The following is an 18,699-nucleotide window of genomic DNA, read 5'->3' as shown; positions in this document are numbered from 1 at the left end:
CACACACACACACACACACACATACACACACACGCACGCACACACACACACACACACTGTGACACACACACACACACACACACACACACGCACACACACACACACACACACACACACACTCCTGTCTGCAACAGCGGGGGAGTCAGACTGAGAGAGAAGCAGCGCTGTTTTAAGTGAGCATGGTCTATTGAATTGATTGATTGGTTGATTGCTAATTTTATTACTGTACCCCTGGTTTCCAACTGGTTAAGTTTAGGCTAAAAGAAATAAATAAAAAAATAGGGCGAAGAAAACGTTTTTTTCCTATAGGGCAAAGAAAACGTTTTAATTTGTTTTACCTACTTTATATAGAAGCATCTAAGAATGAAGTTCTATGGAAAGTAGGTCTGCATTCCCTTAACAATTGTGTGTATTGAGCCGTACTGTATTGTACCCATTCTGCATCTGGTAATACAATTTTCAATCAATCATTCCAATAATACACAGTTGGATGTGTTAGTTGGTTGGATGCACTTCAAGCTGCTTCCACATGAGGCAACTTCTCTCAATCATTCCAATAATACACAGTTGGATGTGTTAGTTTGGTTGGATGCACTTCAAGCTGCTTCCACATGGAGGCAACTTGTCTTTTTTGTAGTTGTGGGAACTACTTTTTCTGGCGGATGGTTTTTTCAATAAATCTTCGATTAATGTGTGTTTATTGTATAGAAATAAGGTTGGATGAATCTGGCAGTTGTATAAAAGCTTTACACCACTTGTAGTCGTGATTTGTGACCAATAAACCATGCCTAGGGGGGTCTAACGACCCTCGGCTGCGCCTCGGGCCTAACGACCACCCCTAGGCATGGTTTATTGGTCACAAACCACTCCTGCGCGTGATGTAATGCTTAATTATACTATCTTCTTATTTTATCTAGCACACTCTCAGGAGCAAAACAGAAAGAAGCATTTCATGCAAAAGTATTCTGTATTTCTGTATGGCAACTAATAAAAAAACATTACCATTGAAAAAAGAGACAAGCTGTTAAGGTTCCTTTTTGATATTTTTATTGGTTTTTTAAAAGATTTTTCACATACAGTTACTTACATTACAAAACACACATTGGGACAGAAGGGGGGGGGGGGTTCCTCCAGTTCATCTATGCCGTCATGCCAGCAAAAGCAGATCAAAAAGAAAAACAAGCAAAATAAGGAAATCTAACCCAGACAAGCACTGCACAGTACTGCACTTGCCTCGAGCCCATTCACATGTAGGCATACATATATATACATATATTATTTTTTTCTATCCAAAGTCTGTCCATACAATGGGGCATTGGGCCTTAAGAAGGATCTGAGAAATTGTAGCAGGAAGGTAGTCCAATAGTGGGGCCCACACATCCTGAAAGGAAGCGTTGTTGCCTCTATGCATTGCACAGTCTTTCATGGGGTAGCACACCGAAGATCTCTCTGTACCACATCTGTATGGATGGAGGCCTATCCTTAATCCAGTTTATCAGAATGCATTAAGGTTAAGGTTGCAGTATAGGCACCTATCAGCCAAATAACCATTCAAATGTAAAGGGTGGGTCATAGTATACGCACCTATCAGCCTAATTACAGTTGAAATATATAGGATGGTATGGTCACAGTATAGCCATCAGCCTAATTATCAATGAAATATATAGGCGGGCGTTACTGCAACCAAGAAGATGATGGCCATGAGGTGGAAATAACCTGAGAGGCTCAAAATTATGAATTGGTCTCTGACACTGTTGGATATAATTGATATGGAAATCTCTACTGCACAGGTGATTGGGGTTGGACAGGCCGGCATTGGTCTTTGGGTCTCAGAAGCCGAGAGAGTAAAGGCCACAATCTAGGGGCGGAGCGGGGGCGGGGTGTTGGTCCTGGGGGGTCCGGGGGTCCTGGGGTGGGAGTGGGGGAGGAATTGTCTTTTGTGGTGTCTATTGTGGTGTCTGTAAGAGTATAAGTCGATTTTTTTATGTTATGTTCTGTGTTTATTATTTTTGTTATTGCTAATGTCATTGTTATTATTATTGTGGTATTGTGAGGTATTGTTATTGTTACTGTATTGTGTTTGTCTTGTTTTGTGTATAAACAGAAATAAAAATATTTGATATATATATAGGATGATAGGGTTACATTAATAGCCAAATATCAACCTAATTACAGTTGACATATATAGGATGATATGTTACAGTAATAGGAATGTATTCCCAGTGTCAGAAATATTGTGTCTGTTACTAGGCTTGAGTAAATTGTGATGAAACAGGATAATATCAATCATAATTTGTCTTTGCATCTTTCAGCTTGCTTCAACACTTCCAAGTAGGCTTGGGCGGTATAATTATTTTCATACCGTCATACCTTGCTGACATAATACCCCGGTATACGGTATATGACGGTATGACTTTCATTTTCATCAGCGGGGGGGGAAACCCGTGTTACCAAGTAAACAAATCATGGAACGATGGCCAGAAGCCTGCATCCTAGTACTAGTAACGTTAGCTCTCAGAACGGTAGCCAGTTAGCCTGCAGCACCCTAGTACTAGTAACGTTAGCTCTCAGAACGGTAGCCAGTTAGCCTGCAGCACCCTAGTACTAGTAATGTTAGCTCTCAGAACGGTAGCCAGTTAGCCTGCAGCACCCTAGTACTAGTAACGTTAGCTCTCAGAACGGTAGCCAGTTAGCCTGCAGCACCCTAGTACTAGTAACGTTAGCTCTCAGAACGGTAGCCAGTTAGCCCGCAGCACCAGCAACGGTAAGCGTGTCTCATTTAATTTCCACCACTGAAGCAGGTTTTCCCCTATCGATTGCGTCCTCCTGTGTGTAGACAACCAGCTCTGCGTGTGCTCGCTCCACTAGTGAGGACTGGTCTCGCCCTCTACTGGCGCGTGCTGTGTGTGCACTACAACCAATGCCGTCCCTGTCAAAACTCTGTTTCAGTGTAATAGAAACTGAAATGCATCTGTTATTTTGATGGTATTGATTTTCAATACCGTCGGTATTTCTAAATACCCTGGTATACCGTAATACCGTCATACCGCCCAAGCCTACTTCCAAGCAGTCAGAACTACAAGATCTACGCGGACGACTTCTTCACATCTGCTCTACAGGTACTAGAGGCTCCTTGGTCACGGCATCCACTACGTGGGAACAGCAAGACAGGTACTGTAATGACCACAATGAAAACGAGCCCTATGCTTCTTGTGTTATCCTTTTAGTATATGTGCTTCTGTAGTACCATATGCCAAACTTACTACAAAAAAGTAAAAAAATATATATCTTTGATCTCAAGTAACTACCTGGTCAAATAAATAGAGTAAAAACAAATATAGACATGTGCCATGTTATTCTGACAGTCAGTAACTAAAAATGGCCTATAGGAAATGCTGCTACCCGATAGAACCACAGTTGTAATATTACAACATTTCAATAAAACCGTACACATTTTTTTTTAAAACACTATATTTTCCTCGCCAAAGTACTCATCACCATCTGAAAGGTTGACTTATTTTTTTTTGCAAGTAGAAATATATCCGGGTCTTGCAGGGTTAAGAGGTTAACTTGTGTATGGTGTAGTGGTAGTTGTTAAAGGGTCACGTAGGTATATGGTTCATCATATACAGTATACTTCAATGGTAATTTGGCGGATAGGAGGGTATAATGTAACAGAGTATAGAGTGCAGACTTCCAGGCCTAACAATCTCCCCACGTTGCGTTTACTTTCACATGCAATATTTTACTGGGTAGATGACAGAAACAAGAGTTGCCAATATTTCCGGTATGACACTGGCTATAAATCCATATGGTGGTGCTAGGGGAAAGGTCACACAACTAAATCAGCAGGTTTCCCCCTCTAGTCATGAATATTCACAGCAAATGTTGTGACTGTATGACTAATAGGTCACGAGACACGCCCATTTGAAAACCCCTCTTGGGATCATGAATGTGCACAGCAAACTATATGGCAATCCAGCCATTACTTTTCAAGATATCTTGTTCTCAGTTTGGCCTGATGGTGGCAATAGGAAAGGTCATGGGGTGACTAAAATCAAAAGGTGTGTTCCCCTATGAAGGTCATGAATCTGCACAATAAATTCCATGGCATCAGAAAGGTCATGGCATCAACACATCAATGGGGTTCTTCTTCTGTGCACAGCTCATTTGAAAATAAATATCAACAGGGTTATTTTTCTTGAGGTCATGAATGTGCACAGCAAAACAGTATGACCATACATTTTCCGAGATATGGTAAGAACACACATACACACTCACACAGACACACAGGGGTGAAATCACAAGCTCCTCCTTGGCAGAGGTAACAAAGCATGCTTATTATATTAACACACTAGCAAACATTAAGAATTCACATGCATTGTCAGATGAATAAAAAACTAAATGAAATAACTTTAATCAACAAGTGCTCTTGAGTTGAATTGACATTGCTTACCTTTGTCAACAAGTTAAAGTAAATTGACTGCATTTATATAGCGCTTTAATCCAAAGCACTTTACAACTTATGCCTCATATTCACACATTCACTCACACATTCACAGCGAAGGCAGCCACGCAAGGTGCCAACCTGCTCATCGGGAGCAGTTAGGGGTTATGTTTCCTGCTCAAGGACACTTCAACATGTTGCCGGGTGGAGCCAGAATCGAACGGGGAACCTTCCAATTACTAGACGGACACTCCGGAGCCACAGTCGCCCCTGATGATAAATGGGATTCCCATTCTAGGTTTCTCTTGTATTTGTAAAAACAAATGAGCTTTTCTACAGAGTAAAATGTGCTTATTGCCAGCTCTGTAGGCCTACATATTGCCAGGCAAACGTCACAAAGGACTACACAATGGAAAAGATTGGGCATCAGACAAGGGATGTCAAAGGTTTCCATTCCTACCAAACACACAGTAGGAGTGGATGGAATGAGCATTTAATTCTGGAGAGAGAGAGTGGGAAGCTGAATGAGAGAGACGATCAAGGTATCAGGCCATGTAAATTACCCATTCATTCTAATTAATCGATATTGAGTGATGAATATCATGAAAATCATGCCGAATTCTTACTGGTACAACACACATTATAAAAACCTTTGTAAAGCATACATTTTCTGTGGGATTTTCATAGACTTTGGACCTGTACTACATAAGACTTCAGGCTATAAAACCATTATGTTTTCCAGCTCCTACCTTTCAGCTGGAACTTAAAAACAGGCATCTGGCAACCAGTAACCAGAAATGTGAATGCACAAAACTTTTACTTCAGTGTTGTTCAAACATCTGTTACTCTATTTCATTAACACTCAAAGTGATTTTTCAGTTTGTGTGTCCTCGTAACACCCAGCGAGTCAGATAGAGCGGGTTGTCCACTGTCTGTTTCAGTTTGTGTGTCCTCGTAACACCCAGCGAGTCAGATAGAGCGGCTCCATCTGCTTCTCTTCCCTCCTCCGCCTTCTCCCAATTGATGTAAGCGGTCTGATGGTTTAAAGTTCCAAAATGAGCATAAAATTATTGTCGAACTTCTCAAAATGGCTCATGCAGCATTATCCAAGGGTTCTGTAGTCAAAAGACTGATGTGTATCTACTTCGGTAAGAGGCCCGGCAATCCATCAGTGAAATCCAGGCCCAGGAAGAGAACGAGAGCCATGTAGACTTGTGTTACTAATTTATGTACCTATTTCATGTTTCCATTTTACATTTACATTTAGTAATTTAGCTGATGTTTTTATTCAGATTTACAAGTTATATACAACAAGTCAGCAGGAAGGGTACAACTCTGGAAGCTAAGGGTAAGTACCATTGTTCATCAAACAGTGTCGAACTTGAGTGCTAGTTTCAAGTTCAAGTTTCTTTAATAGTTGTCATACAGAAGTACAGAATACTTTTATACAAAATGCTTCTTTCTGTTACGCTCCAGAGACTGTGCTAGACAAAAGATAAGTATGAAATAAAATAGTATAGCATGTAAAAATAGAAGTAAAAATAGAAGTCACGTACATAGACACAGTGTTCAGTATATACATATGTACAATGTTCGATGCAGAATAGAAGTAACTGAGTTACCATACAATATACAATATACTATGCAATATACTAATATACAATACTATATAGTGCAAAGCAGAAATGGGATGAGGTACAATTTAGGTACAATTTACAGTAAGGTGTACTGAGGTATGGGTTGTAGTGCAAATCCTTTACCAATAAATATAAAGTGTGTTTAGGTGTTCTAAAGTGTGGAGAGTGGGTGCTGCAGTGTGTTGTTTGTTTAAAGTGAGTGTGTGCGTGTGGATGTGTGTGTTGTGAGTGCATTTGATGGTTGTTGCATAGTGTTATTGTTCGTTGAGCAACCTAATGGCCTGGTGATAGAAGCTTCTTCTGAGTCTTTCTGTGCTTGCCATAAGACTCCGGTATCGCTTGCCTGACCGCAGCAGTTCAAAGAGGCAGTTGTTTGGGTGGCTGGAGTCCTTGATAATTCTCTTAGCCTTACCCCTGCACCGCTTGTTGTAAATGTTCTGGAGAGTGGGAAGCCCCCCTCCAATTGTGCGTTCGGCTGAACGTGCCACTCTCTGTAGTCTGCTACGGTCTTGTGCGGTGCTATTCCCAAACCAGGAGGTGATATTGCCAGTCAGGATGCCCTCTATTGTACATGAGTAGAAGTTCTTAAGGATCTTCTGACTGACTTGGAACTTCCTTAGGTGCCTGAGGAAGTAGAGGCGTTGTCGTGCCTTCTTCACAACACTGTCAATGTGTGTGGTCCATGTCAAGTCCTCGGATATGTGGGCTCCGAGGTACTTAAAACTGTTCACTCTCTCAACCGGTGCCCCGTCGATGCTGAGGGGGCTGTAGTCCCTGACCCCCGACCTCCTAAAGTCCACAATCATCTCCTTTGTTTTGCTGACGTTCAGGGAGAGGCTATTCTCCTGGCACCATCCCGCCAGGATCTTGACCTCTTCCAGGTAGGCCCTCTCGTCGTTTGCAGAGATCAGGCCCACCACTACTGTGTCGTCAGCCAATTTGATGATTGTGTTGTTGTTCCACTGAGCCACACAGTCATGTGTGTACAGGGAGTAGAGGAGGGGACTCAGAACACAGCCCTGGGGGGCCCCTATGTTGAGGGTGATGGATGAGGAGGTGCAGTTGCCTGCTCTCACCACCTGGGGTCTGCCCGTCAGGAAGTCCAAGACCCACTGGCAGAGGTCATAGTTCAAGCCCAGGTCCCTGCTACAGACTTGAGTGCATATTAGCATAGTAGGTAGTGATATAGGACTGGTAACAGAGTGCATAATAGTAAAATACAGTACAAATGTTAGTAGTATTTATTCATTTATTATTATTATTTATATTTTTTATACGTCCATTTTTTTTCACTGGGTCAGGATTTCAGCACAGTGAAAAAAAAATGTACGTAGAAAAGATATAAATAATAATAATAATAAATGAATAAATACTTCTAACATTTGAGTAAAAGTACTTTGTTACTTTCCACCCTTGCAAAGAGTGCCACGGATTGAATTTGCCATTCGTACATCATCAATATACACCGTGTGCATCAATAGACACACCTTCCTAAACCCTCAGTTGCTCCTTCCTCCGTCACGACACGAGGCTCGTACAGTTTATCATGCTGATGGCTTATCTAAGTGTAGGAGAGAGCCTCTGTGCCACGGGTTGAGATTGCTTTTACTTGGGCAGCAACAGAGCAAAACAATGCGTGTGTGGTTAAAAGAAATGGCCTCATAACTCTTACATTGTGCATCTGGCATCATTATGAAGCACAAGAGCCTCTGGAGGCCTGGCTGGCTTTTATTGGCGCGCCTCCCGCAGTAGCAAAGTCTCATCCATTAAACAAATCAGGGCGTTATATATTAGATTAGCCGTTCACCAGGAACTTGGGGGAAGCCTGGGAACACGGGAACAAACCCTCGACCGGTTCCCTCCTTGCAATCCTCTGAAAATGAATGATGTAATTGACAACATTAGGATGACACTGTCAGAAGAGGCCTTTTAAGGCGTAATGTGTAATGAAAATACGGCACGCTGCTAAATTGCATTTTCGGTATTAGAAATGATAAACGCTCACCATTTGGGACGCCCTTAAACCGAGGCTCCTCCACCTAGCCCCGCTGCTAAATCAAATTATTTTTCACATTTCTTAACCAACTTAGCAATGTCAGGGATATTAAAAGCTCATTGCGTGGCTGAGACATGTTTAATAAAGTGGCTAAGTGATGCCAGTGTCACACTGAGAGGCAGGAAACTAGCTGGTGGCAGCTGGGAAGGCCCCCCACCCTCCCGCCCCCTACTGGCTCTCTCTCGCTGAGCCTGTGACCCCTGAGCTGATGAAGGCACTCCCCCCGCTGGCAAGGGGTCAGTACTGCAGCACGGGTGGAAGAGGGAAAGCGCAAAAGTTCAGTGCATAATTCCTAATGCAGCCAAGCGGCAAAAAACCACAGACCCCTTTGACTTCCTTCAAAGTGAAAACTGCCAGCGTCCCATTTTGCAAAGTCTCTGCTGCTGTTCAAGGAGGTTCACTTCTGTGTTCCAGGATCAGCGAGGAGAAAAGGTAAAGGGTGCTGGAAGGACGAGTGCGGGAGAGGATTGGAGAGGTGGAGAGCAGTGTGTGTGTGTGTGTGTGTGTGTGTGTGTGTGTGTGTGTGTGTGTGTGTGTCCTGGGATCGTGAAAACGTTACATGGAAATATGCTTTGCTTGGACACACACATGTGGCCTATGTTGAAAATAACAAAAGTATTTATTACTTTGTTACCTTCAACAGGGACTGCACAACCTATGTTATTTCAACACATTTCCTCTCAGCGTGAGTGGAAAGTAACTAATTACAATTAAACAATAATAATAATAATGCTATTATTATAATGCTATTATTATTATTATTATTATTATTATGAATTGTTGTTGTTGTTGGCGTTGTTGTTACTGTTATTGAATACAGTTTTCAAACATTACCAGTATTGTTTTTGGTAATTCACAGTAAATGTACAGTAAAACACAGCCATTCTTGACTTCTTGTAAGTTATACTAGCTATATGATTCAAAAGGCACAATCCCCAATCCCGTTTGGCCGATAATGCTCCATGAATTTATTTGCAAAGATGATGTATAGTATGTAATATGTATGATGTATAGTAAAGAAGGCGAAGCAGCGCCTCTACCACCTGAGACAGTTAAGGAAGTTCAGAGTATCGGGGAAGATACTCCAGTCCTTCTACTCAGGAGCTGTAGAGAGCATCTTGACCGGAAACATCACTGCCTGGTATGGAAACAGCACGGCACAGGACAAGAAGGCCCTACGAGAGTGGTGCGCTCAGCCGAGCGTACCACGGGTATTGCACTACCTCCCCTGCAGGTTCTATACAACAAGAGGTGCAAATCCAGAGCCTGCAGAATAATGAAAGACCCCACCACCCCAATAACAGCCTGTTCCAGCTGCTGAGGTCAGGCAGACGCTTGCGAACCCCAGCTACTAGGACAGAGAGGCTTAGGCTCAGCTTCTTTCCCCAGGCCATCAGAGCCCTGAACAATGAACATTGAGTGCCACAGAACACTGAACTATCCACACACAAGCACACATGAGCACACACACGACACGCACGCTGTGCACTAGCAGCCACTTTAACACTTTAACATGAGCGGGCACACACTCATGCCGCACTCACCCACACTTATTGCCAAAAGGAAAGGCCACTTTAAATTAGTATAGCAACAGTAACAGTGTATTGCACTACCAAAGCTACCTAGCATGTCCTATATGCTCTGTAAATAACTATGTACAGATACCGAGATGTCACACCATGTTACCTGTTACCTGTTATTGCACAATGTTGTTTTTATTGGATTCTATTATATGTTGTACCACTGTATTGCACATAGTTGCGGGCAAGACCACCCGCATTTCATTGTATACTTGTATGCCGTGACAAATAAAACTCTTGACTTGACTTGACTTGTATCAAAGAGGGTGGGATTTGGGGGTTATGGGGGAACGTTTTGAAACATGCACTGCAGTGGCGGACTCCGGCTGGGGTGAAAAGAAAAAAGGGCACCTACTGCACAACATGGGACCCCATCAGCGAGAAAAAAAACTATGATGCGTCATGAAATTTGTCCTCATCCTTGATTAAGATTAACATTAGATTAACATGTAGTCTAGGCAATCCAGATTAAAAGTATAACCACACCTCTATGATAAACAAAACACACAGGGAACAATACACATTTAAAATGTTTATTTCACAAACACCTCCAAAGAAAATATGTTGGTTATTTTCATGCTATATGTTAAGCTATAAGATACACTTCATTCAAGAATATTATTATGAAAAAATATGATTTTAAGACCCAACATTAGATTACTGTAACTGAAAAGTGTTCTCATTTGAAAATAACTCTACATGTCCATTAAAGGAACATATTGGTTTTCCCATATGAGGGGCAGCCAATATGCACGTTCCTCTCATCGCCACTCAATAGGGCACTCTTTGATGTACTGGCACGCTGGTGCCGGGATAACAGCCTACTCCTGAACATTGGTAAAACCAAGGAGCTGATCGTGGATTTTAGGAGAATACAGCAGGGGACACACGCCACTGTGGATAAATGGGGCTATCGTGGACAGGGTGAGCAGTTTTAAGTATGGATTACTTAAATAAAGGCCACTTTAAGGAAAGAACTGATGTGGTTCTTGTATAGTATAGTTCAGAAATAGCAAGTATAGCATAAGGATATAGAGTAAAAACTGTATATGGTATAGTACATAGGACCCAGTGCCTTAATCCGTAGCAAACATTGTATTGTACTATCTCAGGACTTTAGTATGTCTATTTTATCATGCCTATTTTATGTCTATTTTATTACCTGTTTATTATGTCTATTTTATTATGTAGTATTATTGCACAATCAAAGCGGGCATGGCCACCCGCATTTCACTGTATGCCCTGGTATGTATGTATAAACCTCTTGAATCTTGAATCTTGAATCTTTAGCATGAAGTTTTTCAACTGGGGGCACATGGTCAAGTTTAACCATTGGCGGGGCACCAATAGGGCACGTCCTCTAATTGTCTCCACTCAAAAGGGCACTGCCACTGATGCACCGTCTTCCTGATTATCATCCAAAAGTAACTAAGTTTACTAGATTATCTTTTTTTAATAAGCTCTAGCCCTATTTTCTGAAACTCTTTTCTGAAAGTACATGCCCAAGTAAATGGAAGATTGCTCCACTTCTATAGGTCAATTTGCATTGTATTGGTATCTAGGAACATCTAAAGACCTCCGGGAATGTATTCCCAGTGTCAGAAATATTGTGTCTGTTACTATGCTTGAGTAAATTGTGATGAAACAAAGGAGAATATAAATCAAATATAAAAATTGTCTTTGCATCTTTCACATGCTAACATTGTGGTTGGGCAGATTTCTCTCACTGAGCTCATTCAGCACCTTCTTCAGATCAAGTGTACAGAAAATCTAAGCAAATGAATAAAGGGAAGATGATTAAACAGATTGATTTGTAGATACAGTATTGAATTATAATCCATTTTAATTATACATTCAAAATTGAATTATGAACTATAAATGACCTTATTATGGCCAGAGCTCCTCTTTCCAATGGCAGTGTTACATCTGGATTTAGTCATTTCCTCATTTCCTTGCGTTTTTACGATAAAATAATAAGAATAGAATTCGCATTATTCCTATAAATTCTTATTTTCAGAAATGTCTTAAAACATCTGTAAATTAATGTAGTGCTGAAAATATACACGTTTACTGCTGTTTTGATAGGGTTAGGGTATTTACTCTTAGCTACATTTGAAAAAGAAACACAACATTAATTAATACCGTCTGTATTGATCGATCCCCAATTGGGGGACCCTAGAGCTTATCTAGTTAGTAACATATTTCTGTACTCTTTCCACCTCTACCTCTTATGGCTGCATTAGACTTCTGCGTGGGCTGCCGACCATCTCTCCGACCATCATACCTACACGTTGTCAGGATTTCCCCGACATGCAGTTACATTTTTGGCCAGCTGCACGTAGGCCTCACCGGTAGACACCTTGGCTTTGGACGCTGCCCTCGGCCGAGCATCGTCGTCAATTTGACATCTGAGTATACAGTAGATTTGGCTTTAGAGTGCAACATAACCAAACTTGAGCTGTGACCTGGCTAGTCTACAAAGAAGACCATCATGGATGTGTGATCGCCTGCACACAAGAGGGGTGTTTCATTATCACAACACATCACTCAAAGAGGCCACAACACTAAAAAACTAAGCTGATGAATTATAATCCCATGTTCGGCTTGACCCGAATGCTTCAAAGCTTCACTCGCTCCCTGTCATGTATGCCAAAATCAAGATTCACATGCTTAATTTTTTTCTATTTTCAGCTTAGATTATTCACTGATAATTACTATTGAAGCATCGAAGCCCAAAGAAAATGGTAATCCGGTCAGCCCTATCTCACACCTATCCAAAATGGTAGACAGTCTTTAACACATTGATTTGGTTTGAGAGTGTCACGATCCAGCGGCTCCTGTGTCTCCCTTCCCCTGTTTTTATCCTGTATATCCCTGTCTGTGTGTTAGCTGAGGGGAGCGGCTTCCTGCAGACCATATATGGGCAGCTTCCTGGCAATCAACTCATTCCACCCACCTGCTCAACAACCACACCTGTCAGCCATCTTCTCATCAGCCCTGCAGTACATCTACCCCGATTCTTCAGTCACTCTTCGTCAGATCGTTAACGCAGCTATTGGTAGTGACGTTTCAGGCCTCTCTTCAGAAATATTACTTTACAGATTTTTCAGTTTTCCTGTGTTTTTGTGCTTCGCTCATCTTTGTGTGTCTTCTGTCTCAGGATCACCACTGCCTGCCTGCCTGCCTGCCTGCCTCTCTGATACAGACTCACCACCTCCAACCTTCCCCCGTTTTTTAAATAAACCTAAATCTTCTATATTACTACAGTGTCCGCCTGCATCTTGGGTTCCCAGTCCTCGTCTTGACAGAGAGTTGTTGAGAGTTAATGAGTTTGAATATGTCCTCTGTCCTCTGGGTGATTATATCTGGGGGACTCATATTCCATGTATAGTCAAATACAGTGTAGTTAAATAGTAAAGATATACAAATAAATAGAAACAAGAATATAGTTAAGCCAGACCCAGACACATGTCTGTGGAAATGTATGTTAATAAATTATAATTAATCCACCAATCCACCACTACTAAAGCAACCCCCATGTGCTTTGTGGCTAAAACTGAGTTCCTTCCCAATCAGGATGCCTTCAAAGCCACACACACACCACTAGGCAGCTAGCAGGCAGCTATGTGTTAGCAGCAGGCCTTTGTGTATGCACGCAACAGTTATGCGCTTAACAAGTGCATGTGTCACTAGAGGGTTTGATAGACAGCTCGCGTGTTCCAATGATTTACTTGGATCGTTGTTTGATTGGGTGTCGTCGTTTTAGCTCCTGCCCCTTATCGGAACAACAGATTTGTCAAATGTCTTATTTTTTTTGTACTATTTAAGGATGCTAATGAAACAAACCAATAAAATCTATAACAAATTGATGTACGTTTGTGAATGTGTGTGCTAGTGTTACAGAATTCCGTGGCCTGCTGGTGTAACGTAACCGTTAGCATACGGTGACCAGAGGATTGTCCCGGTTTCAAGCTTTGTGTCCAGAGTCCCGACAAATATGTTTTTAACCAACCCGGTTTTAACCAATAGAAAAACCTCAACAATGGTCTGAATTCAACACTGATTTGTCTGTATGTGTGTCAATCAATGTCATTGTCAGGCTGTTGCTTTGGTGCCTTGGTTCAGGTGCTCAGGTCTCTTTCTGACAGAATCGAATAACTTCCGTCAATGTTCTATTCATTCATTGGCAGATCAATGTAGCCACAGCCTATTTATTTGACGTTGTTACAGTAGTATGTACCCATTGTACTTTTTCTGATGAGAACATATTGGCGCCTGACATCAAGGCCTGCAAATGAGAGCTGTAACATCTGTACCAGCAGAGGTTGATATGGCTAACCAAGTTTTACTGAGTGCTACTTAATTGATGTTTAGCCTACTGTTAGCTCACGTTACCAAGCTAATGCAGAGTCCTCCATTGATAAGTATTCCTTGTTTTTGCATTGAAAACCCATGGCACAAATGACAGATAATTATTTTGGAGAGTGAAGCATAGGCTGATCATGTTTCAGCACCACACAGCAGCCCATGGAAAGTGGACAGCTCCCCTAGCCTCCATCCTTTTTCTTTCTTTTTTGTATTTTAAGTGACCTGTTTTTGGCGTTTTAAAATATGGTCACCCCAAGCTAGCATCCACCACCATAATTTTGCCATACCATTCTACAAGGCAAAGCGTGCGGGTGCTAGCATCCACAAGTACTCAGCAAAGCTAACACTACCCCCAGCAAACTCTTCAACAATGTATGAGAATATACTACACATTCATATTGTTGAAACATAACAGATTGGGACTTTACTTAAAATTTTTTCAACTGCATTTCAACCCTTGTGGGGTGTTCACCAATGTTCGCAGGTCTGGTGGAGGGGGGGCAGTGTGCACTTAATGAAAATAAAATGAAGAAATCCAATGGTCTAAACATGACAGTTGAAAATCGTCACGCAAAAGTGCCCTTTTGAGTGGAGAAAATTAGAGGACATGCCCTTTTGATGCCCTTCACATCGGAAAACATAGCAAGAAAATTAAATAACGTGTCTTAATGAGTGCTCTGTTAGTGGATCAAATGTGATGCAGCTTACTAGGGTAGGCTTTCCCAAAGTGGGTGCCATGATGATGACAGTCTAGGGGTGTTGCCAAATAGTTAAACCCTGCTTATTTTCACACATTATATGGCCATTAACAAATATTTTCTGAGTTTTTGCAAGGGACCGATGGGCTAATATCTAGTTAACATTTTGATGTTTCTCGATCTGCACTGTCCCTATTTTTTTTTCTCAATGTATCATTTAGGTTAGGTTAGAGTTAGTAAAAGACTAAATAAATTGTTGCCAATGATGAAACAATAATGTTTAAAATACTCATTCCCAATCCCATTGTTGAAAACATACTGTGGCGATTGGTGAAGAAAGAGGCAGTTTGACTTCTCTTCAGGCACTTTATTGACCACCTGGACAATTATTCTCAACAGAAAGTTACCACTGGGTTATAATAAAAACAACAACAAACCGATGGCTAACACTAACACTCACTTTGTATGGCAAGTTCTACTGAATTCACACATTAGCTCCCCTAAGTAACTAGCTAGTTATCTTTCATTAACGTAGTGCCCAGGTGCTAAAGCTGTGCTGAACTAAACACACCGGCTTAAACCAATATGTGCTTATTTTTTTAATTTATTTTTTTCTCATCCCAATGTTAGTCGTTATGCCAATTCCCAATCCCCTTCCTGGTCGCTGCGCACCTAACCCCTACAGTCGGTCTGGGAGAGTAGAGGCTATCACATGCTTCCTCCGACACATGTGTAGCCAATCAACCGCTTCTTTTCACCTGGCAGCGCGGACTCTCACTGAGAGGGTGTAACGTGTGGAAGGATCACACTACCCCCCTTAGATCCTTTCCTCGCTGAGCAGGCGCCCCGACCGAACTGTAGGAGTCGCTGTTTACAACGACCAGGACCCACCCCGGCTTTCCCACCCTCTAACACTGCCAATTGTGTTAGTATGACGGCCGGCCAAGCCGGAAGCAACGCCAAGAGCTGCATGGGCTCGATACCAGTATCTCCTGCGTTGGTGGCGAGCACCTTGCCCACTGTGCCACCTGGCCGCACCAATATGTGCTTTTAATGGACATGCAGAGTTATTTTCAAATGAGAACACTTTTCAGTTACAGTAATATAATGTTGGGTCTTAAAATCATATTTTTTCATATCATTTTCTTGAATCAAGTATATCTTATAGCTTAACCTGCATGAAAATAACCAACATATTTTCTTTGGAGGTGTTTGTGAAATAAACATTTTAAATGTGTATTTTTCCCTGTGTGTTTTTTTTTATCATAGAGGTGTGGTTATACTAATCTGGATTGCCTTGACTACATGTTAATCTAATGTTAATCTTAATCATGGATGAGGACTATTTCACCATACAGTACATGAAGCTTTTTGCTCGCTGATGGGGTCCCATGTTGTGTATGGTTGTGTAAAAAAATTATAATAATAATTTAAATATCTAACCCTAACTAACCTTACTGTCATGCACTTGTCCTAATAAACTATAGCCTACACTGTAGCACTCAACACTTTGATGAACATTGTTACTCAGCTGATAAGAGTGGTACCCTTTCTGATGACTTGTTGTACAGAACTTGTAAATCGCTTTGGACAAAAGCGTCAGCTAAATGACTAAATGTAAATGTAAATGTATGGTGCCCTTTTTTTTCTTTTCGCCCCTGAATGAATGAATGAATGAGAACTTTATTTAACAGATTGCAGAATGGGTACAATACAGGACGGCTCAATACACACAATTGTTAAGGGGATGCAGACCAGAGAAAGACGTTTGTCTTGTTTACATCAGGGTCCCCCATTTTCAATTAATAGTGACATTTATGACTATACAGAACATACATGACATAATGACATTTATGGCATAGGGACATACATGACATACAGGTATATAGTACTGTTACATTTGTGACATACGATATGCAAATATACAGTACTGTTACCCAGAGATCCTAACAGAAAATATATACATATGATGGGGAGGAGACTGTCTATTAGGAGGGGGTGGGGGTGGGGGTGGGGAGGTTTGGACAGTGGCCAGTTTCGAATTGCAGCCTCCCGTAGGTGCTCTTTAGAAATGTGGACCGGGATTCACGTTTTTTTTACGGCTGGGCGCCTGCCCTTCAAACAGCCTGAGTCTGCCACTGGACAACAATAATGGCCTATGTAATAGTAAATAGGATGAAGGACAAAGTGAATGTGGATAACAAAGTGTTCTATTGTGGATTCAATGTATTAGGAATACTAATTGGAGTTGAATTGTTGCCCATAAAAGTGGAGCTATAGCAGCTTGATTGAAGAAAGAAAAAAAACTGTATTAGCCTGAGCCATTCATCTTTATTTGAACCCATTATCAGGTAAGCTATGAATATTTTAGGGGCATTTGTTTCTATTGTCTCGAGTGTGTGACAGGTGCAATGGACCCAGTGGAACAATTTCAGGAATTTGGGCTTCTGTGAACCAATGGCAACGCGTTTGGATTTACGAGAGGCGGGTGTTACGTTAATCAGCGGGATATAGGCCAATCCTCTTGTCTGTGGGAGGAGAACACTTGAGGGGGGCGTGTCCGTGTGGGACGCGAGTCTCGGCTGCATACTGTATCCAACTCGGGGACTAATGGCATGAGCATTGCTTTACTATTTTGACAAGCTATAGACTGCGCGCTTTGGAAACTATACGCCACGTTTCCGCTTGGACTTCTATCACTAATACGTCGGAAGGCACCTGCGAGACGAGGGGACAGTTGGACTAATTGCAACTTGCCAGAAGCAAAAGTATCAAAGTGACAGAAGCTTTTATTAAAAGCAAACGTTTCATATTTTTTTTCTTCTTAAGCCGAAAGGGGGATTCGCCTCTGGACATGTGAATTAAAGGATCTTGCTGTCAACCTCAAAATGAAGCGAACATCTGCCTTGTGTTGCTTCGGCTTTCTCCTCCTGACTTCGCTCTTGTTTCGGTCGAGCTCTTCGCAATCAGGTGAGTCAGTGAACGGCATCCTCTCCGCACGTCTGGCGGCCGGTGCGCAGCGCAAGGTGTCCAACCGCGCGCACGGAGCCAAGGAGGCTGTGTCGTCGCATGTAGTGCATTCCCAACATTTACCCTGCTTAAGATTCTTTATTGTATGTATTTGAAACAAGGCACTTTGGACGTTGACATAGCCATGGTAGATTACCCGTGCCCTCTCTGCAATCTATTCCTATGAAAATCCCCGATCTTCTTCTTATCGAAGAACCTTGAAGAGCAGTATAACAGCGACATTATCCTCTCTATAGTGGATCACAAAAATACCCCCAAAGTAACAGGTACACAGATAATTTAATTGAAGGCGGAAACAGCAATGAAAGAAAAGAAAAAACGGAGTATGTATTCTTGTACGAATCAATAGGCTGCGACGATGTATCCCTCCTGTTGGCTATTTGCGATAAACTGGGATTAATCTAAAATGGGCATGTTACTCTGATTTCGTGCACACAGCGGCACTGTTGAATTTGAAGAGACTGGCATTGAGCGTCCATCACAAATTGTGTCCCTGGCTTCCAGGTGCGTGGAGACAGTGGACGGATGGGTCCAACTCTTGCGTGCTTGTTTGTTTGTTTTCAGATAACATTTCAAAAGTGCCCTGACTTTTCATATGATATTGTTCATCATGTATTGTTCTCATCATGGCACTAATAGTCGTAGACTCGTAGCCTATTCTCGGTGGGTTAGTAATCCAAGAGAAGCTAGTAGTTGTAATTGTAGCCTAAATAAATACCAGATTGCAATAACAGCGTCCGAGAGAGAGAGAGAGAGAGAGAGAGAGAGAGAGAGAGAGAGAGAGAGAGAGAGAGAGAGAGAGAGAGAGAGAGCGAGAGAGAGAGAGAGACAGAGAGAGAGAGTCGCGGTGACAATAATGCAGGTGCCTCTGCATGAGTCTTGA

The 18,699-nt window shown here is 41.9% G+C and overlaps 1 protein-coding gene across 1 annotated transcript in view; it reads left to right on the top strand.

The window, feature by feature from the left end:
• Nucleotides 1-17,674: 17,674 nt before the first annotated feature.
• The window catches only part of erbb4b (erb-b2 receptor tyrosine kinase 4b), a gene marked incomplete at both ends in the record, with an annotated part of 1,077,000 nt that continues 1,075,975 nt past the window's right edge, over nt 17,675-18,699 (top strand). Inside the window, one exon of the mRNA XM_084311407.1 lies at nt 17,675-17,756. Coding sequence (XP_084167533.1) covers nt 17,675-17,756 — 82 coding nt within the window. The remainder of the gene's footprint in view (nt 17,757-18,699) is intronic.

Source organism: Notolepis coatsorum (genome assembly GCF_963971535.1).
Source record: "Notolepis coatsorum genome assembly, chromosome: 3".
NCBI classification, from domain to species: Eukaryota; Metazoa; Chordata; class Actinopteri; order Aulopiformes; family Paralepididae; genus Notolepis; species Notolepis coatsorum.
Note: the sequence above shows the minus strand (reverse complement) of the source record. Positions and strands in the feature narration are given on the sequence as shown.